Here is a 22,096-nt window from a genome sequence, read left to right on the forward strand (position 1 = left end):
TTCCCATGAGTCCACTCCTATTTTGGCTTTACAAATGTTTGCTTAGTTGTTTCAAAAGCATTGGCAATGCCAAACCATTTTAACATGATGAGTGTGCAGGCTTGTGGTCATATGGTGGCCGTCTTGGTGGAAAACAGTGCAAACCCAATGAAAAACGGCCCCTCTGGCCCACAGATATTTTTATCTTGTCACTAGTGTGTGGCATTTTCTGAGGCCCAAGTGGTTGTGGGGACCACTGGGCCCAGAAGTTGGAAAAGTTGTTTACAAGCTATCTTTTTGCAATCCATAAGCAATTGGTTCTGCCCCTGGGAACCAGGGGATTTTAAGCATTGCAGCGCTACGGTGTCCCTTTAGTTTGGGGGACTAGAGAAAGGAGCCCCCCACCCATCATTAGAGGGGGCCCCTGGATCTGTAACAGTGGTCCCCTGTCACAGGCAGTTGCCTCTTTGCCCGCAGCTGCAGGAGACCAGTGGGCTGCAGGAGATGGTAAGAAACAGCTGATTCGCGTTTGCAGTTTACAGAGCGGACCATGCCGTTTTCCTGGGTTTCGCCGTACAGTCAGTGTGTTCTGTAAGAAGTATGGACTTACACTTTGTAAGCTATACAGGGCAGTCTCATCAAAGGGCATGCTGCAGGCTATAGGAGAAGCCCTTCTAGGGCTCACTTTGAATTTTCTTACTTCCCATGCTCCTTGGTGGAAAGGGAACACTTGCATCTTCTTGAAAGTGTGTTTTGGGGCACTGGAGAAGTTAGGAGCAACGCAGTAGTCTCAACTCAATTTAGACCTTTTTGCTCCCTAAGGCTCCTGTGGCAGGGGATTCATGATGCAGGGAGATCTTTACATCTGTTTCAAGCACTTAAAGGACTGACCCAGCGGTGCGCCCTAGAGAAAAGTCTACCCATTTTTGGGAGTTTTGATGGCAGTCTGGCTTAATGCTACCGACAAGAATGTCACTGACTTGCACACTGTCTTTCTTCCGGTTGTCATTGAAAGCCAAAGACGATAGGTGTGACTTCTTTATGGTGAAAGCTCAAATATAAGCATATTTTGACAACCTGCTGAAACGCTTATCAAGATTGAAATGTTTATGTACTGCTGTTGACGATATAGTGACACTTGTTTTTCTAATGCCCGTTCCAGACGGGCATAGAGAGCAAAAACATTGGCTAAGTCAATAATTAGGCATCCAGTAGCAAAGGCAAGACCCATTGTTTTGCCAATTATTGTTTTCCCTTTAGTGTTTCACTCGAAATGGCAGCAGCTTCACCTCGTACAGCCCTGGCTGAATGTAGACCTTATCCATGAAAGCCTGATGGTTGACGAATATGCTACACTCAACAAAAGAAAGCGTTGATTCCTGCTTTGCCATCTGTTTTTCTCCTGATCTTTGTTGGGGTATATTTGCATATGATCTTTGCCCAGTGTAGGTTTTGCCTAGTCAAATCTATGGTGTGTAATTATCTCCATGGTCGTTGCAACACAGCGGTTCTATTATTAAGGCCTCCCTATCAAACTTACCATTGTTCCAAAACCAGCCAAGCTGCCGAATAGGATTTATGAGTTTGTCATAGGCTTTTTTTAGGCGCGCTCTTTCTGTAGAGGTTTGTTTGCGCGCCTGTTTATACAGCAGTTTCCCATATAACTCAGTTCAAACAACCCTACGATGTCTTTCGTCCACTCACAGCGAGAAACATTTTGCTCTCGTTTTCTTGGTTACCATTACAATTCCAACTTTTGCACTCTGTATTTTATGTTGATTTCTAACCACTTCAAAGTTCTTCTAAAACGAACATCTGCCTGCTTGGAAGGAGTTCCCATGTCTATCCTGGCCCCTTTATGGATCTTTTGTTTAAGCCATCTGTAAAGTTATCAGAACTATTTTGCCCAAGATGATTCAATTATTTCTGTGTGTGGCTTTATTGATGCTTTGGCTGCATTCAGTTCCTAGGGTATTGTCTTTGTGCTCCGAGGCCATAGTAAATGCATAGTGCACACCATATAAAGTCTCTAAAAACAGCAGGGCGCAGTTAGGGTGGGTACTCTGAATGCGAGGAATGCTGCTGCATTTCCCAAGTGAGAATGCACCCGGGAGACCAGCATTCCTGGTCAGGGGCATTGCTGCCTTTGGTGCAGCAGGTGCAGTGGCACTGGGGCCGAGAGCCCTGAGAGGCTTATTGAACCCTGGTAATTTCTGTTTTAACTACCCCAACAGCAGTAAACGGTGCCATTTTCCTTGCTTGTACCAGGGCATTTTTGCTACACTATTGTACTGACTACTTGAGTCTCTTTGCTTAACAGTCCAAGAGCTGCAGGGTTGGGACCAGGCTCGAGAAGACCCTCATGGCCCTCTTTGTTGGGGCTTCCACTATTTGGACTTGGAAGCCCTGCAGTCATTGCCTGACTCCCCTATCTGACCCGCTCCAGAGATACGGATTCCAGGCTGTGATTACAGAAAGGATTTGCCATAGAGGACAACCTTGCTCTCAGCTCCATGCAATATTTTTCAGCTATGTTCAGTAAACCACTCAACTCAAATGTTTTTAATCTTTAGGACACACAAAGCCGAAGGGTTAAATATTCAGGGTCTTGGTTAGTCGTGGGCTTCAAGTGGGACCCTGTGGAACAGAGTCTGGTCTTCTGCAGTATGCCGAGTTAGTTGACACTGGTCCTGTGGGCAACAGAACAAAGATAAAGCCAGCTGTATGAACGTACAGCTCCTGAAAACTAGGAGCAAGCGGAACATAGGTGTTTGGGGGTGGGTGGGCAGGCGGGTGTGGGGCGGGCAGGAGAAGAATCTAGAAGCAGCTTTAACAGATAAGGCTTATCTGAAAGCTGCAGAGCACCGTAGCCTTTGGGCACCTGCAATGGGGATATTGTTAGATCAGTTGACTAGCTTGGCCTGCAGGAGAAGCTCTTGAAAGAACAGTCCGCTGACTGGCTTTCACTTAGCTGTAGGCCAAGCCAGTTAATACAGGATGGACAGAAATGAGCACTTTTGCTAAGGGCAGTCACAGTAGGAATACAAACAGTAGACGGTATTCTTCACTGTTTTTTTGACGATGAAAACTGGTATTGACGGTAACGCAGGTGCCATCATTGAACTGACTCCCACTTCCTTCTAGGTTAGGCCATTCAGTAATCCGGTGTTTTTTTTTAAACTGTGGAGAAATTCTAGTATAGTTAGGGGACGTCTGTACACGACTGGTGCTCCTCGCCCTCTAATTGTCCACTCCAGCACGGACTGATCCAGGTTGAGTTTGACATAGCACCACTTGTAGGGTCAGGACTCACTTAGGCTGGGTCCGGGTGCGGGTTCAAGCATGAGGAAGCCTTTTGAGTCCCTGTGGCTCTGAACAGGAGGCCAGCAAACTAGCTCTTGTGAGTCACTATGGCGGTCCTGGGACAGTTGAAGATGCAAGCTTATCCCCAGTAGCAGAGCAGCTGGGTAATCAGTGCAGCAATCCATCAGAGCCGTAGTTAAGCAAGAATTACAGTCCTTCCAGCAGCACAGCAGTCCTCCTTCCCGGCAGAGAATCCACTGTTCCAGAAGTGTACTGAAGAGTTGGTGTCTGATGTACCCTTTTTTATACCTTGGTGCCCTAGTTCTGTAAGGTGGGAGAAGCTTCTACACAGTGTCTTTAAAGTGCTTGGAATTTCTTGCCTCCCTTGCCTTGGCTCCAAGCTGGCTGCAGTGACAATGTGGGGTCACCTGGCCCCTTTGTTTGAAGGCAGAGCAGGGACTATTCATTTGCAAGTGGGGCTGTGCTCAGCCCCCATTCCTTCCATTCTGCCAGCATATGGCCCATTCAGGCACACCTAATCCCTCTATTGCATGACTCTCTGGGAGGAATTCCCAAGGTGTAACTGCTAGTTACACCCAGTCATGTGCCCCAGGCAGGCTACAACCACCAAAGGGCTAAAGGAAGGAAAATGGCAACTTTTAAAAGTGACATTTTCAGCATTGTAGTGAAAAACCTACTTTACCATTGAAGAGGGTTTATCATTACAATTCCTTTGACACCAAACATGATATAGATACCTGCTCACAATTTGGAAATTCAGCTTATTAAATGTAATAGGGAATCTCCAATGTTATCCTAAGGGAACTGTAGGACTCAAAGTAGTGAAAAATGCATTTGAGTTTTTCACTACCGCAGCATGTAAAACTGAAAAGTAAATGTCCAACCTTGTAATTACACTGCACCCTGCCCTATGGGCTACCTAGTGCCTACGTTGGGGGTAGCGTATATGTAATAAAGTGGGAGTTTAAGGCTTGGCAAGGGAGTTTTAATGCCAAGTCGACATGGCAGTTTAAAACTGCAACCAGGCTGCAATGGCAGGCCTGGGACATATTATGAAGTGCAAGTTAAGTGGGTGGCACAATAAGTGCAGCAGAGACACTAGTAACATTTAATTTACAGGGCTGGGTATATGGTGTACCACTCTACAAGGGACTTAAAGGTAAATTAAATATGCCAATTGGGTACTGGCCAAATTAACCGTGTTTTGGGGAGAAAGCACCTGCACTTTAGCTCTGGTTAGCAGTGGTAAAGAACACAGTACACATAGTCCTAAGGCCAGCAAAAACGAATTCAGCAAAAAGTGGAGGGAAAAGGGCAAATATTTAAAGGTGACTTTCCACACCTTCTCTTCAATGACACTGAACATCCTGTGATTCTGGGCAAATCACTTAATCTCCCTGTGTCTAACAAAAATGAATGTGTCCTCATGTAATTCAACTGGTGCTATGTAAAGTGCTCTGATACCCGATTCGGGTCAAGTTCGCGCTATATAAAACTCTGTAAAATAAAAAAATAAACAATAACTGATTTGCCCACCAGAGTAACAGGATGTTGAGCAGACCCTAGTACTTGAACCTCATTCCTCCATTTCCAAAATCAGCAGCTCCTGCCTTAACTCCGCACCCTCTCCCGTAGTCCATGGACCACGCGCAATGGATAAACTGATCAAGTATATTTGCCTATGCTTGATCTCCTCTCCTACTCCCCCTGTATGTGGTATGAGGCAAGTGTCAATGACCCTTAATCTGGTGGTCTGACAGTATTGGTACCCCACGCTTCTGGAAATGTCCCATGAGAAACTTCTGCTCATACTGGACTTTCGTAACCAGGGACAAGGTCAGTTCCGACAACCGAGACACCGGGCAACTCCACCTAGCGATTTGGCACTTGAGGTTCTAGAGTTTTGGGACCTGAAACTGCCCCAGGAATGCATGACCATTCTGTGGAAGGCAGAGAATGTGAATCAACAGCACTACGCTGTGAACACCAGATGCTTATGCTGTATGCAACATTTTCCTTTCGTTTAAGCTCTCTATAAAGAATGAGTGTTTTCCTGATTTTTCCCTAGTGTGCTTCTGTCCTTTTGCCTGCTCTCAGTGCTGCTCTCTTTCTCATTTGCTGCTTCCTGCACCCCCTGTTACCGTCTCCTTCATTTGCTTTCCCCTCCTGCCCTCCGTGTTGCTTTCACTCATGTTTAATACTTTTCCCCAGGTAACCTCCATGGTATCCCTCTCCTAGAACAGTCAATTTTCATGAGGAGGTAAAATTAGCTATGTCTAGACTCCACATCTCATAGGTGGGGAAAAGGGAAAAGATTATTTTTTATTTAATATAACCCTCACCAGGTCTAGTACTGGCATGCTTCATCATCGGGTTCACCATGACCCCTGAAGGTCAGGGTGGTCTTGGCCGTCTTCCAGGGAGCTCTTTGAATATTTCTTACTAGTAGGGGAGGGGGGGGGGACAAAATAATATTCCCTTTCCTACCGCAAAGTATCCCTTTATATTAGCTGGGAGGGTGGGAAAGATTAAAAACTATCAAGGGGCATTCAAGATATTGTGGTCCTATGACCTTATTGAAATGCCAACGTGATTCTGCCCTACACTACTGGCCTAAAAAAGGTCCTGGGCATTCGTCAGGGCAGAAAACATATTGCTCCCCCATTAATGCTGTATTGTGTCCTGCGAGGATGATATGTGGCATGCAAACAGAATTTATTTGTGCATGCCATAACTATGCCCACTTGCCTTATAGGGAGTCCCCTACTGATGGGTATATTCTACTCTTCGAGGGGCGGTGTTGGTAGGCCAGCTCACCAGTTGGGGATAGCGGAGGCCAAGAAGGATTATAGAGGACATGGGCCCTTTATGATGGTTTGACTACATGGCCAACCCCTACCGCCCCTGAAAGGGTAGAATATACCCATCAGTAGGGTACTCCAGAAAGTCTATTTGACATATTTTTTGCATCCACAAATCATTTTTCTGCTCCCTAGAATGCAGTAGATCCCACCCGGACTTTTAGGCGTCAGGGTAAACCCGATGATGAAGCATGACACTACTAGAGTGGGTGAGCGTTGCATGAAAAAAAATATATATTTTCCCTTTTTCCTCACCTTTGAGAGGTGGAGTCTAGGCGCAGCTTATTTTCCTTCCTCATGAGACTTGACAGTCCTAGGAGAGGGATAGCGTAGAGGTTATGTGATTAACTCTAGGGAGTACGTATTCCCTCATCCTTTCAGATATGAAAGGCTCTCCCCACTCTTCCAGGTTCAGGAAGGCCTTGTGACCTCCTGCACCAGAGTCTAGAGTATTACTTTTCGCCTCCATCCCTCACCCACCCTTATTTATGTTGTATCCTCCTCTAATTGCTCCCCCACTTCTCCTCTGTTGCCTTCCTTCCCATATTGCCCCCTCGTCAATGCACTTCTTTACATCATTTTTTGGGGAGGGACATCCAGAAAATTACTGCTGGCCAAATCTGTAAAAATAAACAAAAGAAAAAAATGGGGAAAAAACACTTTCATGCTACATCAATTTCATTCCCATTTTTGACTGATTCCTCTTGCATCAATGAAAAAATGGTATGCGCTTACGTGATGGCGCATGTGTGCACATACGCCATCACGGATGCACGTGCCACAGAAAATGGTGCAGCTGCTTTATTGGTCCTTATCATTTCTTCTTTTGGCCGAGGTGCACAGCCGTGTCAGAAGGCATTGGCAATGCTAATAGGTCTTAGAGGCGAAACCTATCAGCTTTGGCAATGCTAGTTTGTTAGAATCACCTAACTTTCTAAAAACGATCGCTCTTATTTGATGCATGCCCCTTAAACATCCGACTTTGTCTTACATTTCCTCTCCTTTGTGGTTCGAAATACTGCACCAGCCGGATGCTGATCGTGCATGCTGCTTTAACGTGGTCTCTTTTTATAGTTTAAAGATCACATTGAAACCAGACAATAGATGTTTCTGCTTAAGTGTGGAATGTTCTGATCTGACACTGGAATAAATCTCAAAACTGACAGTATCTGAAGCGCCTTTCTCTGTCTCTGATGCCCTATCATCTTCAAAAGCGGACATGTGACTAGCAAATGCGCTAAACTTCCTCAAAGAATAACTACACATGGTGTCCAGACATGATGACCCTGTGCTGCACTGACTTCAAAGGCAATTAGACGCTGCTCGGATTTGTTTCACTTGCTTATGTTTTGGGTGTTGCCTGAAAGAGTAGTTCTTCCGCAGGATTTATTCACTCCCGGAATGGGGCGGTTGATGTGAAAATACACCCTTAAATTGTGCGTCCCATACCTGACCTTTCCCACACATCAAAACTACGTGCTAACTCCTGCTTCCCTTGTTTGATTAAAGAGTAAATTATTTATTTAATGGAGCTATGTAATGTCACTTCATCGCGAGTGAAACCAAGCAGTCCAGTCTCCTACATTTCTGAAACAAGCCCCTCTTAAGCTGTGTATTGGTCTAGACACAACCTGTATATGCAACGCCTACGAAGTGATTGTGCAAGGTGTGGAGTAGTCCACATGCACCCGTCAGCCTTTTGCCCCATAGTGTGTTTGCAGCCTCTGTGCATTTAGATTTCTTGGGTCCTGAAGTGTTAATCTCTTAACTATGTGCAGGGGAAGTGAATTTCAATGGAGTCTCACATTGTTTGCATACATGAAGTGGAAATATTATTTCCGGGGTCTGCATCGCTGTCAAGTCCAGGCTGGCCAGACATACAGTGCCTTGCGGGGCATTATCCGTACACGCCAACACACTCGATTCGGGCGGGAGATAAAATTGCTTTGTCTTCTACCTAAAACCCCCACATCTTCAATATAAATCAGTGGAGAAAATCATCAGTTCCCCCGATTTTTTTCTCCCCAAATCTCCCTCCTACCAGGTTCAAAATGTTGGCATGTATGCTTTACTTGCTTTCAGCACTTGCTCCCACAGACAGCAGGAGCACACTTGCTACCTTGAAAGGCAGCTCAGGGAGTCCCTGAGACCCACCACTACAGGCAGCAATCCTGCGACACATACCCAATCGGGAACAAAATCCACGGTGTACAGATGGCACAGGAAAGCCTTGTTCTCACCCCCTCCACCCCGCTCCTACCTCCTCCCCCACAGAAGAGGGGGACACGGAGTTTTAATGAAAAGACCGCATCAGGCATAGCCGTGGTGGGGAGAGGTGTGAGGAAGAGGGAAACAAGAGCTAATACTTGGGTCTTATCTTGTAGGATTTCTGTTATCCTGTCCATGGTTTACTAGAGAAAACATTGACTAAATGTACTTTAATGTTGACAAAGCGGTCTCCTCTTTGTTCTCCTTTACGCTATTATAATTTGCACAACCCCCCTCCTCTCTAATGTGCGCTTGTTGTGGAACATTCTTAGTCCTTGCAAGCAGGCTACCCTCTTGCAGATTGTGCTTTGCCAATAATGTCAGGAAATTATAAGTTGTTTCTAATGCAGCTGATGTCCGAAAAAAGAAAATTTGGCAGTTGTTGGGGGTTTTGTAAAACTAACGTTTCCTTATGATTTTCCTTCTGGTTTGTTGTTTCCTCAGAAAGCTGTAAGTATGGTGTTTTTGCAGTGGCAATTGTGTTGCATGTTGTTTACCTGTAATCTCCACTGGAGTCCTTAATACTTGCATTCTTATGTTGCGTCTCTGTCTTCTGGTTTCAAAAATATGATGTGCAATGTGGTATTTTGATTTACCAGTCTCGAAAGCTGCACAAACAAACTTTTTTCATCTTGAAATTGGCCTGAGAGGTTGTAATTTGTCTACTTTTACTTTCTATTTTGAGCCGATACTGCTTTTTATATCGTTTACGCCTTCTCATTGCATAAAAAAGTTGTTGTCTGTTTTGTGGTGTAAAGTTCCTGCCTCGAGGGCACAAATTACATTGCAGGTTTGGTAGATTTGGTGATGCCATATAATCTTGATTTGTTTTGGCGATAGTTGACATTCTAACAAAATACTTTTTGATAAACTAACTGGCGTAGCCAGTAAAAGGCAGTGGGACCCAATTTCCTCTGATACTTACTGATCACCACATCCCACCCTGGGTGTGCTCCCTTTAAGCATTATTTGTGCTTGAGTCCAATAATTCTGTACCAACAAATCGGCACAGTTGGTGATTGATGGTTCCACCCGGTACTTGGCACAATACATGCATGGTATATAAGGTATATTGCATACATTCATCAAGTGCAGGCTAACCATTTGCAATGGTACATATGTTCTCCTACTCCCACTCAGTTATTGAATATTCTAGATTATTTTGATTGCAAACTCTGACCTACTCCAAGTATGATAGGTCAGAGGATTTTTCTAAACCTGTCGAAACAGTCCCATACAAAACTGATCAACCCGTGTTTATCTGTCCGTTTAATGCACAGGTTTATATTAGACACATTGCACCTTAACTTCCTTTTGACTCTACCCATATTGAATGCTCCAAATTCGTGTGTTTTAGACTTGCGGTATGTAAATCCGGGTACCTAGGTTGTGGATTGATGGACAGCCGAAGGCTCAGGCCTTCTGTGTTGCAGGGTACACTGAAATTATAACTAGTGACAGTTCAGGTCAAGTTTGCGCTATATAAAACTCTGTAAAATAAATAAAAATAAAAACTCCGGTCAGAAGATCGATCTCACTGCTTAACATTGGTCATAGGTTTTTGTGAAATCCCAGTTCCACTAGATCATTTTGAATTAATCCGAGGTTTGAGCCCTAAAGTTGAAATAGATGAAGTCTCTCATTCAGTCACTGGTCATGGGAAGTATTGTTGGTTGGTGCTAAATATTCCTTCAGGGGTGCACGGATTGGTTATTTTCTGTGAATAATGAATGCATGCATATAGAATTGTGTGATAGTAACATTTAATTGCAGATCCTGAAACTTGTGATTTATCTGCTATTGGTTAAATAGGCTTTGACTTTTTCAAATTCAAAGCAATTTGTGGTGCTATTTTGACACAGAAATAGAGCACTCTGCATCTGCCGTGGTGGCACGTTGTATCGCCATCTACTCTTCCGGTTATGTTTCTTGGGTGGATTATGTTGCTGCATGATTTCTGTATGGTAGAGCATTTACTACCCCACACGCATCTTTCTTTGAGCTGAAGTAGGTGCATTTCAGTTTGCATCACAAAGCTTGTGTAGTCTTGCTAGGCCTTATTGAGTGAGTGCCCTGTCACGGGGCGTCCATGTATTAACGTTTGTTTCTCTGCATGCAGGACAACAGTTTTGAGCAGTTCATCATTAACTACTGCAACGAGAAGCTGCAACAGATCTTCATTGAGCTGACGCTGAAAGAGGAACAGGAAGAGTACATTCGCGAGGTAATCCTGCTCTTTATTCTCTGTGCTCCTCTGGTCACTTCCGGCCCTGGTTACTGCTGTTTCACATTACAGCCATGCGCTGCTGGAAGAGCTCTTGACTCTCACGTGACTTTCTATACTGATGTTGGGGTCGGAAAGGAAAAGCTCATGTGTTATATCAATTCCTAATTAACTCTGGGCATTAGCTATGGCATAGAATGAAACTCGGAATGCAGAAACGGGCGAAACGCACATCTCATTTTGGTGTTTCAAAAACTAGCCCAAAAACATAGCTGCCAAGGTTTCAGATTGCCAATGTGTGACATTTTAAAAAAGTGAGTGAAATTATGAGTGACATTTCAACGACTTGAGTGACACTTTCTCACGAGCAAAAACCATGCAATGAAGACGAGGGAACAACTGTAATAACAGCATTGCTTTTCAGTTTCAAAACCCACAATGGAAATAATATTCCAGGAAGGCCGTGAAAGGAAAGTTATGTTGCTTAGACATCTTACTCTAGTCTTTAATACATCACTTGCTTCCGGTTTCAAAGTGTGACAACGTGCTGTTTTAGAGTGAGTTTTTTGTAACATCTCTGTACTACAGTGACAGACTTGCTCATAACATTGCTAAATATAGATTTACCTTACACCTCACCTGTATCTGAGTCAGTGCTACCTCATTAAACACAGACCCGGTTACAATACTTTTGTTTCCACATTTAGTTGCCACTTACTTTTATCTTGCTGTGTACCAATTTTGCATGCATGATGCACGTGCTATAGATTACTATAGTGACTGACACCGTGGACTTTAAAATCACTTACTTAGAGTTGTTCAGAGAGTGACAACCCGACTGGTCACTGCACTGCTGTGCCCCAGCCTGTGTCGTCGATGTGCACTCTGCCTCTTCACCCAGGCTTCTGGCCACTAGAGTCGATTCGTCCCGGCCCAGCTGACAGACTGCCTGCTCAGCTGCCAGGCGCCTCTTGGAGTGTTTTGCGCGGCGGGCGGCCATGAAAGTCTATTTTTATTTATTTTATACGTTTTTGTTTAGTGCGGACTTTACCTGAAGGTGTCAGAGCTCACTGTGTCAGAGTGGAGTGGTGTGGCTCACTGGTTAGAGGCAGCAGACCCGGAAGCAGAGAACGGCCCGGGACCAGGGTTCAATTCTCGACGCGGCAGGCTCGTGGACCAGGGCCAGCGGACTCGATAATTCTCGCCTCAGTGCCTACTCTAACCAGGGATCACACTCGGCAACTCTGGGCATTAGCTTGCCTCATCTCTACAACGGCCCCCACATTCTCCGGGGATGCCTGGTTTCACCTTGGAGATACCCAGTAGGGACCATCTCACAGGGATAGCCAGGACGGGTTCCCCAGCGGTCTACAGCGCCACGACGCCTCAGGGCAGCAGTGCGCTTTACAAGACACATATATTTACATTTACATTTACATTACATTTACAATAGGAACAGTAGTGAACCATGAGGAACAACCACAATAGCAAACGGAAAAAAAGTGACGTGTGCACGCCACAAAATCGCACAAAGTACAAGCAGAGGCACAGCACTGCACCAAAGGGCAGACACCCAAAACACAATGTCGGCACCTGCGCATTAATGCAAACAAAATAAAATACAAGAGCGGAGGTGGCCAAGGTGCAGCCTGCAGCTGCAATGTTTAGCGGGGGCAGGCGGCCATGGCGCTTGAGAGAGACAGCGTCTCGTGCGCAGCCTGCACTCTCTAATCCCCTGCCGCTTCTGCACTTGACTTCCTAGTTCCTCGGATGTGACGGCACTACTGCGGCCTGCACATCCGGATTTAATCCCGGCCCCCTGGTGCGCCACACGGTGATTGTCATCTCTGAGCTGTTTGTCATCTCTGAGCTGTAGTATTGACTCAGATGGCAGCCCGGCCCCAATGCAGACTGTGAGGATTCTGAGAGTAGCCGCGCGCCGCGCCGGCGCCGCACCAGTTGTGCATTCTAGTTTCCAGGGCAACACAGGAGTCGGACAGCAGGCAGCTCCTGGCAGAGATGGAGATACATTGTAGCGCGCCGCTCTCAGCTACACAGAGCTGAGAGCTGCAGTCTCAGTTAACTCTTTAGGCACTCTGGCTGAGCTGCACCTCTCTCAGAAAAACAGAGAGAGCCCGGGCACAGGAGCGCCGCTGGCACGCCTTGCACAGGTCGAAAATGCGTGACAATGCATTTCAGTGCGGTGATGCGGATCACCGCACTGAAATGCGTGAGCGTCACACCTGTTGCGTGACGCTTGGTAGGACTGCACACATGTAACTCATTACCCTGACATTTTACGACTGTTTAGTTACTCGTCACTAGACAGAGCCAACAAATCGGGACGTTTGCGAGGGCAAAAAGGCCTTTTCTGATGCATCAAAGGCTTTCCATTTGCAAATTAGGTAATCACAATTTGCGATTCCCTAAATGCAATGCATCAAGCCTTTCTTAACTGCAAACTGTGCAATTAGGAAACGCTAATTACCATCAACTTCAAGTTTATGGTAATTTGCGAATTCTTTGAGAAATGCATTTGTCAAAGTGTTATGTGGCGTGCACAAACATGTCCAGCATATGCCCAATTACCTTTTTGGGAGGGTGCATTAGGGGAGCCTTAGGCCTCCTGCCACCCTTGGAATTGCATTCGCAATTTGGTAAGCGCAATTTGCGAATGCATTCCTAAGGGCCCATAAGAATGAATGGAGTAACATTAGCTAATAGCGATTCGCAATTACCGAATCGCTATTAGCAAATGTTTAGGAATCACAACATAAAATGCGATTCCTACATGCAGAAGAATTTGCAATTCCAAAATACCGATTCCTTAAAAATCGATATTTAGGAATCGCAAATCATTATGTTGATGCATGTGGCAGTTAGTCTTTTACAGCACATTTTTGTTGTTTAAAATTAAAAGCCAGTATCTCATTGCAATTAAGCATTCTCTCATTCTCTTTAATGTACATGTGGCAGTTCTTTTCAGTCAGGTCGTCTGAAGTTACTTTTCCTTAAATGTGTTAAACTGTGGTAGTCAAAACCTTCACTCCAATGCAAGTGATCACTACCTCGACAGCAGCCTGAGGAGAATTAGTGGTGTGAGTAGTTGGTTTCAGCTTTTATTTTGTATTCAGGTGTGTGTCCTTAGTGAAACCCCACTGTATTCTAGTATTCTGGCCTTTCATGTCAGTTGTCAGGTTTCATTCAGTTTGTCTGAATCATGTTGCATGTAAGCAGTGCGGTTACTTTGGGTTCTTAGCAATTGCCGAGTGTCCTGATGTTGGTACTATTGAGTTGCACTGTTTTCGATAGTTGACATTTTTATGTTTTTGCTCATGGCTGGAGGCCGGTAGATGGGAAGGATCTCCCTAGCAGAGGGACTCTGGTAAATATTTGTTCAAATTAACAAACTTTAAAATAAACTGGTGGCACTTAAATTTAACAATGACAAAAAAATTCCCCTAATTTTAAATTTATCTTATGCGCTTTGATAAAAGCAAAACACATCTAGAATTTGCAATAAAAAATGAACTCAAAGAAGGTAAATGCAACAAAATAACATGCAGAAAAATTATGTAAAGAAAAGGCCACACCTTTTTGCATCACTTTTGTCACGTAGTTTGAAACAGGACCGATTGCTTTTTTAAGTGCAGCCACACGAACATTTGTACTTTCATTGTGTTCAATTAATACTTCATTTTGTTGTATACCACCACTTCCAGATGCATCCGATGTCTGAACATCTGACTCCTTCCTAGTTCTGCACAGTCGGATGTATTTGGACACAGGTCAAGACTGGGAACCATAAACGGCCCTGGCAAACCGCGCAGCAGGGCCCCCAGGGGTGTTGGGGGTTGCTAGTTGGAAGCACCACTCCCATCTCACCATTGCCACTTGTATTGCAGGGGCTGAAATTTCAGTTTTGCTGAAAAACTGGTCCCCGGTAACAAAACCGGCCCCCCAGGGGTCCAAAACCAGTCCATACCCTGGCAGCCCATTTGCTGCTACGGCTACGGCTGTTTGGACACCAGAATGCAAAGACATCTAACAAGGTGAAGGAAACAAAAAGCATCTTCCCAAGGGATTATGACATTTCACTATCCTCTGTCATTTAAATGGGCTACTGACACATTTAAGGTCAGACATTAATTTTCAGCAAAGTAAATAGTAAAAACTCCTCAATGGAGGATCACCCATGCCCACATAAAACCATCTGATCACATTTATCGGATCTACATAATACATTCGACTCACAACCAGGCATCTCCACATCTCAAGATTAAAAAAATTTCAGTAACCACGCCAAATAAAGAGCTAACATCCCTTCTGAGTCCATAACATTCAATATTCAGCCATTTCTCTGAAGCTTGCTCTTAGAGCTTCAGGCAGGCACTGTGAGGGTGTCACATCAGACATTTGCCCTAACAAAACAAGACTTACAATCCGGGTTTCGAGCCAAACACAGCACCGGAACCGCCCTCATTGCAGCGACCGACGACATCCGATCACTCCTGGACAACGGAGAAACAGTGGCCCTCATCCTACTCGACCTTTCCGCCGCTTTCGACACAGTCTGCCACAGCACCCTTATACAATGCCTCAGCAACATCGGCATACAAGGAAAAGCCTTGGACTGGATCATCTCTTTCAGTGGCGTAACGAAATTTGAGGGGGCCCCCCTGCAAAGTATGTGGAGGGGCCCCCTCCAGACTCAATCGGGAGCTCTTCTGACAGACTACTGTGCTGTGGGGGCTCCCTGGAGCTTGGGGGTTACGGGGCCTGTGTTACCCCACTGCAAAAATCCCCAGAGACCAACAAACTCTATCGCAAACATCCCCAGAGACCAACAAACACTATCACACAATTACTAAACCCTACCGTCAAACACACACAGAGACCAACAAACACTATCACAGTAATATATGCTACCAGCTACCCAGAAACCGACAAACACTATCCCACAATGACTAAACCCACCATCAAACACCCAAAGGTAATCTATGCTACCAGCAACCCAGAGACCAACAAACACTATCACAGAATGACTAAATCTACCATCAAACACCAAAAAGGAACATACGCTACCATCTACCCTGAGTTCAATAAACACTAAAGCACAATGACATCAAGAGTTTAGCCATTGATATTAGAAATCAGCAGTAATGTCAGACATCCAAATTGCAATGTGTTCTACAAGGCACTTAGTCAATAATACACACTGTCATACACCTAGACATGACAGACTATCAAACACAAACAAGCCAACTCAATGCCTACCACCAGACTCATAAACACCAGTAGATACTATCAGAAAATGGATGACTAAGACACAGACTCTAGAGTAAAAACAGATCAACAAGTAGATCAACAAACAGTATTAGACAATGCAAAGAATAATAGATATATTTAGACAAAGATCAAATTTGACACAGACCACTAGAAACTATTACAGTCGGAGGTTAACATTCAGCAAAAAGTCAAAAGAGAAGCATTGAGCCACCATTGGCGTCAACCAAACACACAGACTGAAAAACACAGCACTCAGGCAGCAAGGACCTAGCAGACACAATCAAGTTCAAAGAGACCCAAACACACCATCAGACACTCTGAAAACAACGCACGCTCTCAGTTACCCAGAGACGAATCAACACTAACAAACACCCATTGGAAAACAGACACTGTCAGAAACCCAGAGACGAACCAACACTGTCAACTAACCACAGACAAACAGACACTGTCAGAAACCCAGAGACGAACCAACACTGTCAACTAACCATAGACAAACAGACACTGTCAGAGACGCCCAGAGAAGAGCCAACACTGTCAACTAACCATAGACAAACAGACACTGTCAGACACCCAGAGACGAACCAACACTGTCAACTAACAATAGACAAACAGACGCTGTCAGAAACCCAGAGACAAAGCAACACTGTCAACTAACCATAGACAGACACTGTAAATTACTCAGAGATAAACCATCACTATCTAATACACATAGACAAATAGACACTGTCAGACACAGAGATGAACCAACACTGTCAACTAACCAAAGACAAACAGACACTGTCAGAGACACCCAGAGAAGAACTAACACTGTCAACTAACTACAGACAAACAGACACTGTCAGACACCCAGAGACGAACCAACACTGTCAACTAACCATAGACAAACAGACACTGTCAGACACCCAATGACGAACCAACACTGTCAACTAACCATAGACAATCAGACACTGTCAGACACCCAGAGACGAACCAACACTGTCAACTAACCATAGACAAACAGACACTGTCAGACACCCAATGACGAACCAACACTGTCAACTAACCATAGACAATCAGACACTGTCAGACACCCAGAGACGAACCAACACTGTCAACTAACCATAGACAATCAGACACTGTCAGACACCAATAGACGAAGCAACACTGTCAACTATCAATAGACAGACAGACACTGACAGACACCAAGAGACGAAGCAAAACCATAGACAGACACTGTAAATTACTCAGAGATAAACCATCACTAACAAACACCCATTGGAAAACAGACACTGTCAGACACCCAGAGACGAACTAACACTGTCAACTAACCATAGACAAACAGACACTGTCAGAGACACCCAGAGAAGAGCCAACACTGTCAACTAACCATAGACAAACAGACACAGTCCGACACCCAGAGACGAACCAACACTGTCAACTAACCATAGACAAACAGACACTGTCAGACACCAAGAGACAAAGCAACACTGTCAACTAACCATAGACAGACACTGTAAATTACTCCGAGATAAACCATCACTAACAAACACACATTGGAAAACAGACACTGTCCGACACCCAGAGACGAACTAACACTGTCAACTAACCATAGACAAACAGACACTGTCAGACACCCAGAGACGAACCAACACTGTCAACTAACCATAGACAAACAGACACTGTCAGACACCCAGAGACTAACCAACACTGTCAACTAACCATAGACAATCAGACACTGACAGACACCAAGAGACAAAGCAACACTGTCAACTAACCATAGACAGACACTGTAAATTACTCAGAGATAAACCATCACTAACAAACACCCATTGGAAAACAGACACTGTCCGACACCCAGAGACCAACTAACACTGTCAACTAACCATAGACAAACAGACACTGTCAGACACCCAGAGACGAACCAACACTGTCAACTAACCATAGACAGACAGACAGTCAGACACACAGAAACGAACCAACACTGTCAACTAACCATAGACAAACAGACACTGTCAGACACCCAGAGACGAACCAACACTGTCAACTAACAATAGACAAACAGACACTGTCAGACACCCAGAGACGAACCAACACTGTCAACTAACCATAGACAAACAGACACTGTCAGAAACCCAGAGACAAAGCAACACTGTCAACTAACCATAGACAGACACTGTAAATTACTCCGAGATAAACCATCACTAACAAACACACATTGGAAAACAGACACTGTCCGACACCCAGAGACGAACTAACACTGTCAACTAACCATAGACAAACAGACACTGTCAGACACCCAGAGACGAACCAACACTGTCAACTAACCATAGACAAACAGACACTGTCAGACACCCAGAGACTAACCAACACTGTCAACTAACCATAGACAATCAGACACTGACAGACACCAAGAGACAAAGCAACACTGTCAACTAACCATAGACAGACACTGTAAATTACTCAGAGATAAACCATCACTAACAAACACCCATTGGAAAACAGACACTGTCCGACACCCAGAGACCAACTAACACTGTCAACTAACCATAGACAAACAGACACTGTCAGACACCCAGAGACGAACCAACACTGTCAACTAACCATAGACAGACAGACAGTCAGACACACAGAAACGAACCAACACTGTCAACTAACCATAGACAAACAGACACTGTCAGACACCCAGAGACGAACCAACACTGTCAACTAACAATAGACAAACAGACACTGTCAGAGACACCCAGAGAAGAACTAACACTGTCAACTAACTACAGACAAACAGACACTGTCAGACACCCAATGACGAACCAACACTCTCAACTAACCATAGACAATCAGACACTGTCAGACACCAAGAGACGAAGCAACACTGTCAACTAACCATAGACAGACACTGTAAATTACTCAGAGATAAACCATCACTAACAAACACCCATTGGAAAACAGACACTGTCAGACACCCAGAGACGAACTAACACTGTCAACTAACCATAGACAAACAGACACTGTCTGAGACACCCAGAGAAAAGCCAACACTGTCAACTAACCATAGACAAACAGACACAGTCAGACACCCAGAGACGAACCAACACTGTCAACTAACCATAGACAAACAGACACTGTCAGACACCCAGAGACGAACCCACACTGTCAACTAACCATAGACAGACACTGTAAATTACTCAGAGATAAACCATCACTATCTAATACACATAGACAAATAGACATTGTCAGACACCCAGAGACGAACCAACACTGTCAAGTAACCATAGACAAACAGACACTGTCAGACACCCAATGACGAACCAACACTGTCAACTAGAGACGAACCAACACTGTCAACTAACCATAGACAGACAGACACTGTAAGACACCAAGAGACGAAGCAACACTGTCAACTAACCATAGACAGACACTGTAAATTACTCCAGAGATAAACCATCACTATCTAATACACATAGACAAATAGACACTGTCAGACACAGAGATGAACCGTCACTATCAAATTCACATAGACAGACACTGTGACACCCAGAGATAAACCTTCAGTACCAAATACCCATAGACAGACACAGTCAGACACCCAGAGATGGCCTGTTACTATCAAGTACCAGTAAACAAACAGACGTTGTCAAACACCCAGGGATGAGCCAACACTGTCAAATGTCCCAAATATTGTGCAGCGGAGGGTTGATGCTTTCAAGGATAGTGGAGGAGAAGGGAAAGGGTGGATGGCGGTGTGTAGAGTGGTTGGTAGACCAGAGGGTTCACATAAGTCCCTGTAACTCCTTCGGTGCAGAGAGGGGGTGCCTTCAAGTGCCCCATTCAGCTCAAAGCCGATGTGTGTTAGTGAGCCATTGGTGACCCGAGTCCCTTATCACATTCAGGAGGGGGGGGGCGTCATTCTGCATTGTGACTTCAGGGGCTGGGACCAGGGCTTTGTGAAGAAGAAACTGTGAAAAGGACCAACAGAGGCCTTTGGCTGCTTGTCTCGGGGGGGGGGGGGGACTTTAGGAATAGGATTGTCAGATCGTCTGGTGTCCTTTGCTTCTTCTGACCAGCTGTTGATAATCACTTAAACCCTGTTTACTTTTGATGACTCCATGGGAGGCATCTTGTGACTTGACCCCAGTGACGCTAGTAACGCTAGTGAAGCTCTTGCTGGTGCACAGGAGGAGAGGATGAAGGGCGAGGCGGCAGTCGGTCCGTGTTTTGCAGCACACACTTGTATGGAAACATATGCTTCACTTACACACTAACAGTGCAAAACATTTCAAAACAAAACAGCAACTTTGTAATAAGTGGTGTGAGGGAGAGGAGGTGGAAGAGTCGTCGTGGGGTGGAGGAAGGGGCGAGCAGAGAATGAAGTTTGGGTTAGGGAGGGCAGAGGATGAAGAGTGAGTGACCCGGGGAACGAGGGGGAGGGCAAGGGGCCCCTCACAGCTCACTCACCGTCTCCTCTGGTGCCTACAGGCCCAGGAGTGAGGGCAACTCTCACATCTCACTCGCCTTCTCTGGGGCTCGGCTCGGTAGCTGGTGATGTCCGCAGAGTGAGATCCTCAGATGCCTGCACAGAGCATCCCTCGACTCTGAGGGTCCGGAAGGGTCCGAGTCCAATCTGGTGATTACATTACAGCTCACAGTTCACACCCGTCCTCAGAACAGGGGTCCTCGGACAGTTATCCCTTGACCCCTCAGCCCACTTCCTGGAATCGGAAGAGTTCTCTGGTGTAGCAGTCCCAGCTCCAGAGAGGCCTGGCCGGGGACGCGCTTGCGCAGCAGTTGCGCGCCATTTAATTAATGAAGAACGAACCTCTGAGGCCTGGCCGGGGCAAAGGCTGCGCCTGCGTGCTGTGTACGTCACCATTTAATTTATTAAGAGGCTGGGGGGCCCCCGGGAGCCCCTGGGTGGGGATTTGGGGCCGAGGCCCCCCCGCAATGCGGGGGCCGCGGGGGCCTGTGTTACGCCCCTGATCTCTTTCCTCGCCGGGAGAACTCAGAGTCCGACTTCCCCCATTCTACTCAAAGGCCACCGAAGTCATCTGCGGCGTACCTCAAGGATCCTCACTCAGCCCAACCCTCTTCAACGTCTACATGAGTCCTCTCGCCTCCATCGCGCGCCTCCACAACCTAAACATCATCTCCTACGCCGATGACACCCAACTAATCCTTTCCCTCACCGGAGACCCCAACACCGCCAAAACCAATCTTCACGAAGGTATGAAAGAAGTAGCCGAATGGATTAAACAGAGCCGCCTAAAACTCAACTCAGACAAAACGGAGGTGCTCATCCTAGGATCCTCCCCCTCAGCTTGGGACGACTCTTGGTGGCCGTCCGCTCTGGGCTCAGCACCCACACCCACAGACCATGCACGTAACCTTGGCTTCATCCTAGACTCCTCCCTCTCGATGTCCAGACAAGTCAACGCCGTCTCATCCTCCTGTTTCAACGTACTTCGCATTCTCAAAAAGATCTTCCGCTGGATTCCCCTCGAAACAAGAAAGACTGTCACTCACGCTCTGGTCACGAGTCGATTGGATTACGGTAATACACTTTACGCCGGAATCACAACAAAATTACATAAAAAACTCCAGCGCATCCAAAACGCGTCAGCTAGACTCATACTAGACATCCCGCGCCAGGATCACATCACCGGACATCTAAAAGACCTCCACTGGCTTCCCGTCAGCAAAAGAATTACATTCCGCCTTCTCACCCACGCACACAAGGCCCTCTACAATCTAGGTCCCGAATGCCTCAACACTCGACTGTCCTTCTACAAACCCACCCGTCAACTAAGATCGTCCAATCAAACCCTCGCCGCAGTCCCGCGCATACGAGAATCCACCATGGGCGGCAGATCCTTCTCCTTCCTGGCTGCCAAGACCTGGAACTCACTCCCCACCCACCTCCGCCTTACTCAGAACCACATCTCCTTCCGAAAAGAGCTCAAAACCTGGCTATTCGACAAATAATGTATCCCCCGCCCCCCCAAGCGCCTTGAGACCCTCTGGGTGAGCAAACTTGAACTTGAACTTCCAACTATCCACTCCCCTGTCTACCATGTCTGATAAGAAGCCCTAAATCGCTTGCTCCCAACCTCTGTAGGTTAGCAGGGCCATATAACTGTGATACTGGCCTATAGTAAGATGATATATTTACAACAAGGGG

The 22,096-nt window shown here is 45.7% G+C and overlaps 1 protein-coding gene across 4 annotated transcripts in view; it reads left to right on the forward strand.

Annotated features, from left to right (window-relative positions):
• MYO1B (myosin IB) overlaps positions 1-22,096 on the forward strand; it is a 757,882-nt gene that overhangs the window by 411,580 nt on the left and 324,206 nt on the right. For all 4 annotated transcript variants that reach the window (XM_086955387.1, XM_086955390.1, XM_086955388.1 and 1 more), the window contains exon 14: positions 10,552-10,656. In XM_086955387.1, coding sequence (XP_086811513.1) covers positions 10,552-10,656 — 105 coding nt within the window. The remainder of the gene's footprint in view (positions 1-10,551; positions 10,657-22,096) is intronic.

Source organism: Lissotriton vulgaris, chromosome 2_1 (genome assembly GCF_964263255.1).
Source record: "Lissotriton vulgaris chromosome 2_1, aLisVul1.2, whole genome shotgun sequence".
NCBI lineage: Eukaryota > Metazoa > Chordata > Amphibia > Caudata > Salamandridae > Lissotriton > Lissotriton vulgaris.